This window comes from Oryctolagus cuniculus, chromosome 2 (assembly GCF_051225735.1).
Source record: "Oryctolagus cuniculus isolate XC-2025 breed Fujian yellow rabbit chromosome 2, ASM5122573v1, whole genome shotgun sequence".
In the NCBI taxonomy this organism is placed as follows: Eukaryota; Metazoa; Chordata; class Mammalia; order Lagomorpha; family Leporidae; genus Oryctolagus; species Oryctolagus cuniculus.
This window is the reverse complement of record NC_142868.1, coordinates 160858624-160871538: the sequence shown is the minus strand read 5'-3', so window position 1 is coordinate 160871538 and position 12915 is coordinate 160858624. Positions and strand designations below refer to the sequence as shown.

Sequence of the window (12915 nt, the reverse complement as noted above, 5' to 3'; positions counted from 1 at the left end):
TGCCTCTGCCTCTCTGTAACTCTGCCTTTCAAATAAATAAATAAAAATCTTAAAAAAAAAAAAGAAAGAAAAGAAACCTTCTTTGGTAGAAACCACTCATCTCTTGGACTTTGGGGAATTCATAAAAATAAATTTTCAAGAATAAAGATAATCACATGAGGACAACATGATTCTCTATGTAGAAAAACCTAAAGACCAGCTGAAGGCTGTGGGAACTGATGAGCAAATTCAGGAGAGTTGTAGGATAGAAAAATCAACATACAAAAAAGTTGCATTTGTATACAGTAACTTGCTAAGAAACAGATCAAGAAATCAATCCCAGGGACAGGGATTTGGCCTAGCTGCTTAGACACCAGCTGGAATGCCAACGTCAGAGTGCGTGGGTTCAGTGCCTGCCTCTGGCTCCCGCCTCTGCTTCCCTGCTGTGGTCGATCCTGGAGGACAGAGGTGCTGACTCAGGAGTGTGGGTGCCCGATCATCCACAGGGGAGATCTGGGTTGGGTTCCTGATTTATGGCTTTGTCTTGGTCCAGCCCCGGTTATCGCAAGAATCCCATCATGGGCATTTGGGGAGTGGGCCAGCAAATGGAAGTGTGCGTGTGCGCTCGCTATTTCTCTCTGTCTCTCTCTCTCCCCCATCCTGTCTCTCTGCCTCTCAGATAAATCCATAAATATAAATTTAAATTTAACCAAAGAAATGAATTATCTCTACAATGAAAATCTCAAAATACTGATGAAAGAACTTGAAGAAGAAGACACAAAACAATGGAAATACCTCCCACATTCATAGGTTGGAAGAATTAACATTGCCAAAATGTCCATGCTACCCCATACTATCCAATATGATTTACAGGTTCAATGTAATCCCCATTAAAGTACTAATAGCGCTCTTCACAGAAACAGAAAAAAATCCTAAAACTCATATTTAACCACAAAAGACTAAATAATCAAAGAAATCTTGACTGTAAAGAAAAATGCTGGAGGCATTATAATATCTGGTCTCTACAGTAACCAAGACAGCATGGTACTGGCACAAAAACTGACACACAGACCCATGGAACAGAATAGAAAACACAGAAACAAATCTATAGCTACTGCCAGCTGGTTTTCTACAAAAATATACATTGGAAAAGACATGGTGCTAAGAAAACTGAATATGCATATGCAGACAAATGAACCTAGATTCCTAGCTCTCACCATATACAAAAAGCAACTCCAAAGGAATCAAAGATCTAATGTAAGACCTGAAATCATGAAACTACTAGAAGAAAACACGGGAGAAACACTCCAAGGCATTAGAACAGGTGATGGATTTTTGGATAAGACCTCAAAAAGTGCAGGCAATGAAAGCAAAAATAGACAAACAGGATTCTATCAAGCCAAGAAGCTTTTGTATACCAAAGGAAATCACCAACAGAGGAAGACACATCCTACAGAATTGGAGAAAACAGTTGCAACCTGTTCATCCCTTGTCAAAGGGATTAACATCCAGAATATATAAGGAACTCAAAGCTCAACAAACGAAACAAAAAGAATCTCATCAAAATTGGGCAAATGATCTGAATAGAGATTTCTGAAGAGAAGATATACTCATGGCCAATAAGCACCCGGGAAAATGCTCAACACCCTTAGTCACAGGGAAGTGCAAATCCAAACCATAATCAGATGTCTTCTTACCCCAGTCAGAATGGCTTTTACCAGAAAAGCAAAAACACGACCGACGCCAGAGAGCATCCAGTGGGAATGTGCACTTAGGTCAGGACAGCCGCCATGGAGAACGGTACGAGGTTCTTCATGGAGCTAAAAATAGATCCAGCATAGCTTCAGCTATCCCACTACTGGGTACATATCCAAAGGAAATGAAATCCGCGTATCAGACAGACTCCGGTACTCCCATGGTTACTGCAGCAGTAGCCATAGCCACTAAGCTGTAAGTCAACAGAGAGGCACTGACAGATACATGGCTAGAAGAATGTGGTATACTTACACAACTGAAAATTATTTAACCATAAAAAAGAATGAAATCTTGTCATTTGGGCCGGTGCTGTGGCATAGTGAGTTAAGGTTCGAGTCCCAGCTGCTCCACTTCCAATTCAGCTCTCTGCTTATGGCCTGGGAAAGCAGCAGAAGATGGCCCAAGTGTTTGGACCCCTGAACCCACATGGGAGACCTGAAAGAAGCTTCTGGGTACTGGCTTTGGATTGGCCCAACTCTAGCTGTTCAGCCATCTGAGGAGTGAACCAGCAGATAGAAGACCCGTGAACCAGCAGATGGAAGATGAAGTCTGTAACTCTGACAAAGAAAGAGAGAGAGAGAGAGAGAGAGAGGAAGGTAGGAAGGTAGGAAGATAGGAAGGTAGGAAGGTAGGAAGGTAGGAAGGTAGGAAGGTAGGAAGGAAGGAAGGAAGGAAGAGCAAGCAAGCAGGCAGGCTCGAACCATGGCTCACTTGGTTAATCCTCCGCCTGCGGCGCTGGAATCCCATATGGGCCCCAGGTTCTAGTCCCGGTTGCTCCTCTTCCAGTCTAGCTCTCTGCTGTGGCCCGGGAGGGCAGTGGAGGATGGCCCAAGTCCTTGGGCCCTGCACCCCATGGGAGACCAGGAGGAAGCACCTGGCTCCTGGATTCGGAACAGCGCAGCACCAGCTGTAGCAGCCATTTGGGGGGTGAACCAACGGAAGGAAGACCTTTCTCTCTGTCTCTTTCTCTCATTGTCTGTAACTCTACCTGTCAAACAAATGAAAAAAAAAGAGAGGCCGGCGCCGCGGCTCACTAGGCTAATCCTCCGCCTAGCGGCGCCGGCACACCGGGTTCTAGTCCCGGTCGGGGCGCCGGATTCTGTCCCGGTTGCCCCTCTTCCAGGCCAGCCCTCTGCTGTGGCCAGGGAGTGCAGTGGAGGATGGCCCAGGTGCTTGGGCCCTGCACCCCATGGGAGACCAGGAAAAGCACCTGGCTCCTGGCTCCTGCCATCGGATCAGCGCGGTGCGCCGGCCGCAGCGCGCCGACCGCGGCGGCCATTGGAGGGTGAACCAACGGCAAAGGAAGACCTTTCTCTCTGTCTCTCTCTCTCACTGTCCACTCTGCCTGTCAAAAAAAAAAAAAAAAAAAAAAAAAAAGAAAGAAAGAAAAAGAAATATTTAAAAATATATATAAATAAATTTAAAAAATTTAAAAAAAAACCTACTTTAAGGTTGGGGGAGAGGGAGAGAATGAAGTCAGGAGTGAAGCCAGTTCACCATAGGCTGCTGACTCAGAAAACCCACACAGAGATCACACCCACCATCACAATGCCTTAACCCAGCCGTTCTCAAACAGGAGTATTTTTACCCGCCAGGGAACACTTGGTGAGGTCTGGAAACATTTTTGGTGGCTACAACTGGGAGGGGAGATTGCTAATGGCATCTAATGAACGTGAGCCAGGAAGGCTGCTAAACATCCCACAACACGCAGCTTTATCCTCTCTAAAATGTCAAAGGTGCCGAGGTTGGGAAGCCCTGGATTGGACAAGCAGAGGGGTCAAAAAAGCAGTGGGATATACAGCCTGGGAATCCAGAAGGATGTGTGGGCAGGAGATACAAGTTTGGTTAATCACAAATAAATACAGTGTTCCTAGCCTTGACACTGGGAACAGCACCATCCGGGGAGTGAGTGGAGATCAAGAAGAGGTCTGAGGGTGAGGGTACCCCAAAGGGTCAGCAAAAAGCAGAAGGAGAAAGAATGAGAGAGGACGGGGGAGGAGGTGTCCAAGGTTTGAGAAGAGGGGAGATGAGATAAAGCCACCTAAGCAGGCAAGGGGGAAGTAAATCAACTAGCAAAGTCCACTCAGTGCCTGCTGCAAGTGAGGGGATTAAAGTAGGCCTAGTCACTCAGCGCTGTGGACGCAGGTACAAAGTAGCAGAGAGTGAGATTTAACCAGGGTGTGGCTTTGCCAAACAACTAAGAAATGAGCAGTCAGGGCAAGAGTAACTGTAATGATTAACTATGGCACTTCAGCTTTGAAGGGAAACACCAGGGGGTTGAGAGGTGGTGAAAAGGTGGGACAGTCGATGGATTATAGGCTGCAGGGAACAGAAAGATGGCCGGGGCTGGGATATTAGAGTATGGAGAAAGAAAGGGATTCACGGGCCGGAACTGTGGCACAGCAGGTAAAGCCACTGCTAGCATTGCAGTTCATGTCCGAGCTGCTCCACTTCGACCCAGCTCTCTGCTCAAGTGCTTGGGAAATGCAGCAGAAGATGGCCCAAGTTCTTGGGCCCCTGCCACTCATGTGGGAGACCCAGAAGAAGCTCCTGGCTCCTGGCTTCCATCTGGCCCAACCCTGGCCTTTGCGGCCATTTGGTGAGGGAACCAGCAGAAGGAAAATCTCTCTCCCCACCCCAACCTGCTGTATCTGTAACATTCAAATAAATAAATTGAGAGAGAGAGGGATTCATGTGATGGAGACTATGAAAGACTGACATTTTTGGTCTTGAAAAAATTCCAAGGAGCAGGTGGCTGAGGCAGAAGAGATTCAAGAACCTGAGCAATGCGGGGAAGAGCATCTCCGTTGTGACAGGAGTGGTGGGAGGAGTGGCAGTGCACAAAGGGGAGGAACCCAGGGCTCACTGGAGGATCGCAACCCTGGTAGGGAAGAGCAAGACTTAGAACAACGCAAGGAGAGAGATGGGTCCACTTCTGCACATACATGAGGGTACTTCAGAAAGCTCATGCAAATCATTTTGAAATCCATGCATCCATTTTTTATAACATGTATTTCTTTAATTTTTTTTTTTTTTTGACAGGCAGAGTTAGACAGTGAGAGAGAGAGAGAGACAGAGAGAAAGGTCTTCCTTCCGTTGGTTCACCCCCTAAATGGCTGCTACGGCCGGCAAGCTGCACCAATCCAAAGCCAAGAGCCAGGTGCTTCCTCTTGGTCTCCCACGGGGTGCAGGGCCCAAGGACTTGGGCCATCCTCCACTGCACTCCCGGGCCACAGCAGAGAGCTGGACTGGAAGAGGAGCAACCGTGACAGAATCCAGCGCACCAACCGGGACTAGAACCCGGGGTGCTGGCGCCGCAGGTGGAGGATTAGCCTAGTGAGCCGCGGCACTGGCCTATAACATGTATTTCTGCCAACTTTTTTTTTTTTAAGTATTGTTTTTGTTTGTTTGTTTGTTTGTTTTATTTGAAAGATAGAGTTAGACAGTGAGAGAGAGAGAAAGGTCTTCCTTCCGTTGGTTCACCCCCCCAAATGGCCACTATGGCCAGAGCTACGCCGATCCGAAGCCAGGAGCCAGGTGCTTCTTCCTGGTCTCCCACGCAGGTGCAGGGGCCCAAGCACTTGGGCCATCTTCCGCTGCCTTCCCAGGCCACAGCAGAGAGCTGGACTGGAAGAGGAGCAACTGGGACTAGAACCCGGTGCCCTTATGGGATGTTGGCACCGCAGGCAGAGGATTAACCAAGTGAGCCATGGCACCAGCCCCTCTGCCAACTTTTTTAAAAATCATATTCGTTTACTTGTTTGAAAAGCAGAGACACAAAGAGAGAGAGAGAGAGACAGACAGACAGACAGATCTATCCATTGTTCACTCTGCAAATGCCAGCAAGCACTGGGGCTGTATCATGCCAATGTCAGAAGCTAAGACCTCAGTCTGGGTCTCCCTCCTGAGTGGCAAGGACCCAAGAACCCGGAACCTGGTCAACATTACCTGCTGCTACCCAGGGCGCACTGGAATCAGGAGCAAAGCAAAGACTGGAACCCAGGCAATCTTGCTGTGGAATGTGGGCATCCTAAGTGGTACCTTAACTGCTAAGCCAATGCTACTTTCCATGAAATTTTTGAAGATCTCACATACACAGGGATTTCAAAATTATTGTACCAAAATAAACTTAACTTTCAATTACATTGCCATGAATGATTTGAAGTATCTTCACATTCTACAATGAAAATGTATGATTTCTCTAATAATGAAAAATTATGGTAAACATTGCGAGGCCACCTCAAATCCTCTTTGGGAAAGGCAATATATAGGTGAGTTTACACATGGATATCACAAGTACACACATGTACATATCCTGTGAGACTCTCTGATATACAGTCTCCAGTGGAGTTATATGCTTTAGGATAGAGGTATTAAAGCCAATAAAAACTTCTTTACAATTAAAAAGCATCACTATTGAAGTACAATGTCAACATTCTATTAGAAATTTTTTTTCTTAAAAGATTTATTTATTTATTTGAAAGTCAGAGTTACCCAGAGGGGGGAGAGAGACAGAGAGAGAGAGAGAGAGAGAGGTCTTCCATCCAATGGTTCACTCCCCAATTGGCTGCAACGGCTGGAGCTGCACTGATCCGAAGCCAGGAGCCAGGAGCTTCATCCAGGTCTCCCACGCAGGTGCAGGAGCCCAAGCACTTGGGCCATCTTCTACTGCTTTCCCAGACCATAGCAGAGAGCTGGATCGGAAGAGGAGCAGCCGGGACTAGAACCAGCGCCCATATGGGATTCCAGCACTTCAGGCCAGGGCTTTAACCTGCTGCGCCACAGTGCCGGCCCCCATTCTATTAGAAATTATTGAGTTTAAGAAGGCTGTTCTATTTTAATGATAATAATGTGTACTCTATCTACCTAAAACTCAAATGATTTTACTGATTTCTGTTTAAAACATCAGAATTATGAATTTTATTGGTGAGCAAACAATGTCACATCTAAGTATTTCTCACCTGTGAACATATTATTACATGTCTTTGAAACAGAAATCAGAAATGTTTAGGAAAAAGATTGAATTATTCTAGCCTCTGGGGCATAATCCTTTGTAGGAGGTGGGGTAGAAAAATGAAAAGAACAGAGAAAGTATGCTTTCTTCAGGGTTTTTTTTTTTTTAATATTTATTTACTTATTTGAAAAACATGGTGAGATAGAGAAAGATCCTTCATCTGCTGATTCCCTCTCCCAAATGCCCCCAACAGCCCGGGCTGGGCCAAGTTGAAGCCAGGAGCCAGGAACTCCATCTGGGTCTCCCACATGGGTGGCAGGAACCCAAGGACCTGGGCCATCATGTGCTATCTCCCAGGGACACGAGCAGGAAGCTGGGTGGGAATCAGAGGAGCTGGCTCTCAATTCCAGACACTCGAACACTCGGGATGTGGCAGACTAACCCCCTGTGCCACAACACCCTCCCCACTGCAGGTTTCATACATCCGAATTCTCTTGGTCATCTAAACCCTTTAGTTTTGCCTAATCCCAACCTCCCGTGCTTTCCCTTTCAACAGCAGGCCTTTGGTAGACCCTCAGAGACCCACAAAATCAAGAGGGAAGGAAGCAGACAGGAAGTTAACAGCCAAGGAGAAAAAGAGGACTTTGTGTTTGAGGTGGCCGGAACTATGTCCTATGCAGCTTGGTTACCTGATATCAAGCCATAAAATGCAAGCATGACTTAGTGTTCACATTCACACACTGGAGCAAGCAGCCTAAGATCTACCCAGTGAACAGTTATCACTCTGTTCTATTTCAGCTCTAGTTTGCCAAGCAGTAGGATGCATCTACATATCAAGGATACCGTGTGCTCATCCTGATGAAAATTTCTTGTCCACTTTAAAATCCTAATCCTTTGGACTTTCAAATATGTTTTCATTTTTATTTGAAAGGGGGAGAAAAGGAGAGGGGAGAGGGGAGAGAGAGAGAGAGAGAGATCTTCCATCATCTGGTTCCCTCCCCAAATGCTGGCAACAGTTGCAGCTGGGCTAGGCCAAGCTTGTCTCTCTCATATAGCACAGGGACCCCAGTACTTGAGCCTCCCAGGAAGCAGAGGTGGGAAGCAAACGGATGCAACCCTGAAACGGAACGCAAGCATCCCACGTGGCATCTGACCCGCGCCGTCAGCCAGCTGCCGTGACTCTCCGTACTTCACTTCTGGTTGCCAGGCATTCCTGCTCAAGTTATCACAGTAACATCCTGATTAATGTGTGAAGATCGACACTATGATCAGCGTCTTTATAAATGAGAGTTATGAAGACACAGTGAACGGAGACAAGTGCCCAAAGCCCAGGTCACAGCTGTATCCCTTGAACAGCCAGGCACCAGCCAGTTCCACGCCTTCAACAATGGCCTCCTCCCTGAAGTGCCTCTTTCCTGGACAAATCCTGCCCCTCAATCAAGCTGGAGGGCACAAAGGAGACTGGAAAAGGGAGTGCAGTTGGGCTCAGAAGTACTCGGTTGTGTCACCGACCCATTTAGGAGCCAGGTGCCTTTGAACAAGCCACTGAGGCTCTGTTCCCCCGGCTCTTCCTTCAGGTAAAACGGAGATAACATCTGTTCTACCCATTTCAAAATGCTCAGGAAAGAAGCACTGAAGAGAATATCCATGGAAGCCCACAGGGAACTATCCAGAGCCACTTGACCTATCAGTCAAGGTCAAGTCCTACCTGATGCAGAGAAAGAGCCTTCCAGCCTTTTAACCCAGCCTCCGCTGACCTCTCCCGCTACCCTATTTATCTCAGCACTCCATATGTTTTGCCTTATGCTGCTACTTCAGTATCTCCAGGTCAAAAACATCTTCCCTCGCAGAGTCCGGCACAGGGCTGCAAGCATAGCCCTGCCTGTGTTACCCGAGCCATGAATGAAACGGTGGCACTGAGAATAGACTGACCTTCCTGGGACCATGAAAGAACCCGAGGAGCTGCCCTGTGGCATATAGCTACAGTCACACACTTAGAAGGATACGCACTTGCAGCCAGGGCTTTCTCTTTAAGGGTGCTCTCTGTAGAAAGTGCTCAAAGAGGCCAGGGCAGGGGTGACTCACAGATAGGACCCAGGGGCTCCCAGGCTGGGGAGACCTGCAGAGTGGCTCAGCAGGGAGACTCTGCCCAGCGTCCTCTCTTAGGCTCAGAAGCCCACACAGGGAAACTTCTTACGGGTCAGGTCCCTATTTGATTTCTTTTCTTTTTTTAAAAAAAATATTTATTTGAAACACAAAGTGATAGAGAAAGGGAGAAGGAGAGGGGGAGGGGGAAGAGGAGGAGAGGGAAGAAGAGGGAAGGAGAGGAGAGAGGAGGGAAGGGGAGGAGAGAGAGGAGAGATCTTCCACGTGTGGGGTCACTCCCCAAATGCCCTCAAGAGCCAGGGCTGGGCCAGCCGGAAGCCAGCAGCCAGGAACTCCATCCTGTTCTCCCACCAGCGTGGCAGGGGCCAAGCACTTGAGCCTGGACTGTCTCCCCAAGGCGCATTAGTAGGAAGCTGGAAAAGAAGAGGAGTAGCCAGGACTTGAACTAGCACTCCTTTATGGGATGTGGGCGTCCCAAGCTTAACTGGCTGCACCACAATGCCCGCCCCACCCTACCCTCATTTGACTTCTGTTTTAAATGAGACATCCTGAAGGGCTCCCATTTCCCCTGGGGGAGATACGCTCACTGTTCAGGGACTATTTTCCTCAGGGGCTCTTAATAGACTTCCCACACAACCCCTCGTGGCAAGCGCTTACCTTATCCTTGTACACCAGCGTGCTGGGGCTGGGCCGAGGCCTGTCTTTGAATGAGTAAGTGGCTGCTTGCTTGTTTAGCAGGTGCAGGAAGTCAGGAGGCATGTACTGTGGAAGATCATTCAGGACTGGATTGTTTCTTTGCACGAGAGGTGGTTTTTTCCTTCCTTCATTTTTGAAATTGTACGTTGCTATCACTGGATTTAACGAAGATTCTTCAATGAAAGTTTTCAGGTGGTATGTGCCAGGTATAGGAGTATTCTGTGAAAAATCGACATCAGTTTTAAGGCATTGTGTAAACCTGTATCTTCTCCTAAAGCACCATTTTTGGAAGGGTCATTTATAAGTAGAATTTCTGTTCACTTTTGAGTTTAATGACATCCTATCAAATCCCCCGGGCCTTCAAAAAGTTTAGAGAAATGTCTATTACTTTTAGAAATTATGAAAGAGATTTCAAAATTTTTTGCACCAAAGTAAATATTATCTTTCAATTCCACTTTTCTGCAAAGTTTCTGAAATCCTCTGGTACTATAAACACTCTTCATAGACAATATTTCAAGAGAATCACGATTAATTTCTTTCTGAAAAAATTGCTAGTTATAGCAAATGGGTTACACATGGAGTGTAACTTTTTAAAAGGTAACTTTGGATATACTTCGATATGTGATTCAACTTTTTTTTTTTGACATGCAGAGTTATAGACAGTGAGAGACAAAGGTCTTCTTTCCGTTGGTTCACCCCCCAAATGACTGCTACAGCCAGCGCTGCACCAATCTGAAGCCAGGAACCAGACTAGAACCCGGGGTGCTGGCGCCGCAGGCGGAGGATTAGCCTAGTGAGCCTCGGTGCCTGCCGTGATTCAACTTTTGACTACAAATTTCAGGCCGCTAGTGAGACGACTCAGGATAGGTTCTCAACTCTCTTATTTCAGCTTAGTGAAGACTGTTTCTCTCTAGCCTTCAAGAGAGAAACTGAAAGTTAATGAGACTGGGGACGGACTGGAAGCCCATAGGGTCTACTTACGCCCAGAAAGAGGTTTGGCACTTTCAACAGAGATTTGGTGCTTGCCGATCACAGGCACAGTGCGGCTGAATGGCCAGACCTGAAGGTTTAGTGATGGCTGCTCTCGTGGCTGTCTTCCCACTGAGCGCTCAGCTCACCCCACCACTATTAACTTTAGTTTAGGTGTTTCGCCTGCATGTCAAGGCATCCCTCGCTGGAGTGCTTGTGTTCAAGTCCAGCTCCATCCACCTCTAAGGCCACTGCAGGGATCTGGGGAGTAAACCTGCAGATGCGAGCTCTCTGTCTCTCTGCCTCTCAGATAAGTATTTAAAAAATTAGCTCAGTCCCAAGGAGGCTGTGATCCATGTGCCCCTCTATTACTGAAGGGTACTGAGGGTACTGAATATGGAAAATATGTCTGCAGTACAGAAACAGTACTTTTCTTTCATAAATCACCATCTCACTTCTATGCATTGACCATGGTAACAAATGTTATTGTAGGCCCTGTGCCGTCTAAGATAAAAGCCGAAACCACAACACCGTCCCACAGTGTGAGGCTTTTCTTTCTTGCACAACCTCACTAAGATCATAAATCAGACCACAGGCTGACCTTGTCTAGGTATCCTGTGAAACATCAGGTTCCTGGGCTTGTTTTATTTTCCCAATCTTTTGTTTGCACTTAAAATTTAAGGTTGATTTCCCCTTTATCTGCTGACAGGGAAGCTGAAAGGCCCACACAGATCTGAACCACCACCGTTTACTTCCAGTCCAGTGCTAGCTTAAAAGCTAAGGCCAATTAAAGTATCAATGGGAATTGGAATCATCTGAATAAGAAAGACTGAAATGTACACACTGTTAATGCTACTCTCCACCATCCTTCTCTTTCAAAAGATGAAGTCTTCCGTGTTGGTTTCTATTGAAAAACACAAAATACACTTATTTTTGAGAGGTGATCCTTTAGAACTATGTATCATTTATAAAACATTTACTTGAAGAAATTAATACCTGTACCAAATTGACAAGCCTTCATTAAAATAAAAGCTACATAATGATAAATTTTGCCTATGTTTTATTTCCTTAAATTGCTTTTATAATCTTACATGCAAATTTCCTTGGTAATAAACATTGCATTTCAGAGATATTGAAAGGACAGTCGGCGTTCCTAGTAAAGAGTTGGGCTTGACGACAGATGGATTTAGTTGTGAACCAGAGCCCAACACTGCCCAGCTAAGGGCACTGGGAAAGTCATAAGAACATCAGAACATACCAGAGGCGGCATGAAAATCAGGCATTGCCCACAGAAACACTTGCACCCATAATCACCACACAATACATGGCAGCTTTAATTTTTAACACCTCTGCCAAGTCAACAGGTCGGTTATTTCAGTAACTTTAATCCATTCTACTTGGTACCACTGGGCTTTAATTTTACTATGAAATATGTGCATTTCTTAAAACATATTGTTCCATCCACACTGCTCTTTTTGGACGTGTATATATTATTGATGAATCTTCCTGGTTGTGCATTGTATAGTCCCAGAAAGCTTTCTCAGGCAGGTCAAGACAGACGTCCCACCTCTACGGAGAAACAGGGAGAGGAGGTGGTGAGGAGAGCAAAGAAACGCAAAGAAACACGCTCAATCCAAAGCAAGGGAACTGGCAGCTGCGGCTGGGTTTTGTCCAAGGCACGTGATCGAAACTCATCCACCGTTTATATTCATCTTAAGGGGAAAAAATAAAAGATGAGTTCATCATCCCTCATCATATTTACTTAAAAACGCAACAGAAGTTAAAAAAATTATACATAAATACTAAAGTAGGAGGCGGGACAAAATGTCCCTCATAGCCTAAGGGAGGAAAACTCCATTCTCCAGGCAGACAGAAGGAAAAAGGAGAGAAACGTCCTGTCTAGTGCAATTAACGGGGAGAAGGCAGGCACGGAAAGGGTGAGGGGAAGGCTAGCGGAGGCCGCAAGGGAAGGGGAAATAAAACTAAGGGAAGAGCCAGTGAAGACCGAGCAGAGGGGCACACAGGCCGGAAACCAGAGAGGCGGGAAAGGGCAGCGCGGGGCTAGAGGACGCCGGCCGCACCGAGGCCGCGGCGAGCAATTCCCGCTCCAGATCCTCCCGTCCTCCGGCGGCGGAGGTGATGGTGACGCCCTGCTGATCCATGGCGCCGCTCGCCCGGCCCAGGCTAGGGTCCCGTTGCTAGGAGGCGCCTGTGACCGCGGGCGGCGGCGGGGCGTGCGCAGCAGGCGCTCAGGGGTGGGGGAGAGCGGCGCGCACGCGGCACGGAGACGCCCACGCGCGCGTGCAATGAGGAAGTCCCTGGAGTCCCCTAGCAGCGTCCTCAGGTGAGAACCTGCGTCGAGGGAGGGACAAACAACCGCCACCAGCTCCGACCCCCGACAGAAATTCAGTGGGGGGGGGGGGGGGGGGCCCGCACAGGATTCCCTGGCTCCGACG

The 12915-nt window shown here is 47.2% G+C and overlaps 1 protein-coding gene across 2 annotated transcripts in view; it reads right to left on the bottom strand.

Annotated features, from left to right (window-relative positions):
• STPG4 (sperm-tail PG-rich repeat containing 4) overlaps positions 1–12678 on the bottom strand; it is a 55597-nt gene extending 42919 nt beyond the window's left edge. The window contains exons 1-4 of one of the 2 annotated variants that reach the window (XM_089327696.1): positions 12541–12678; positions 11304–11363; positions 9452–9709; positions 4749–9207 (exon numbers count right to left, since the gene is read on the bottom strand). In XM_089327696.1, coding sequence (XP_089183822.1) covers positions 9067–9207; positions 9452–9709; positions 11304–11363; positions 12541–12621 — 540 coding nt within the window. In that variant the 5' untranslated portion in view covers positions 12622–12678 and the 3' untranslated portion in view covers positions 4749–9066. Of the gene's footprint in view, positions 1–4748; positions 9208–9451; positions 9710–11303; positions 11364–12540 lie in introns of those variants that run through there. The other variant, XM_002709726.5, reaches the window with a different exon arrangement.
• Between the last annotated feature and the right edge of the window lie 237 nt (positions 12679–12915).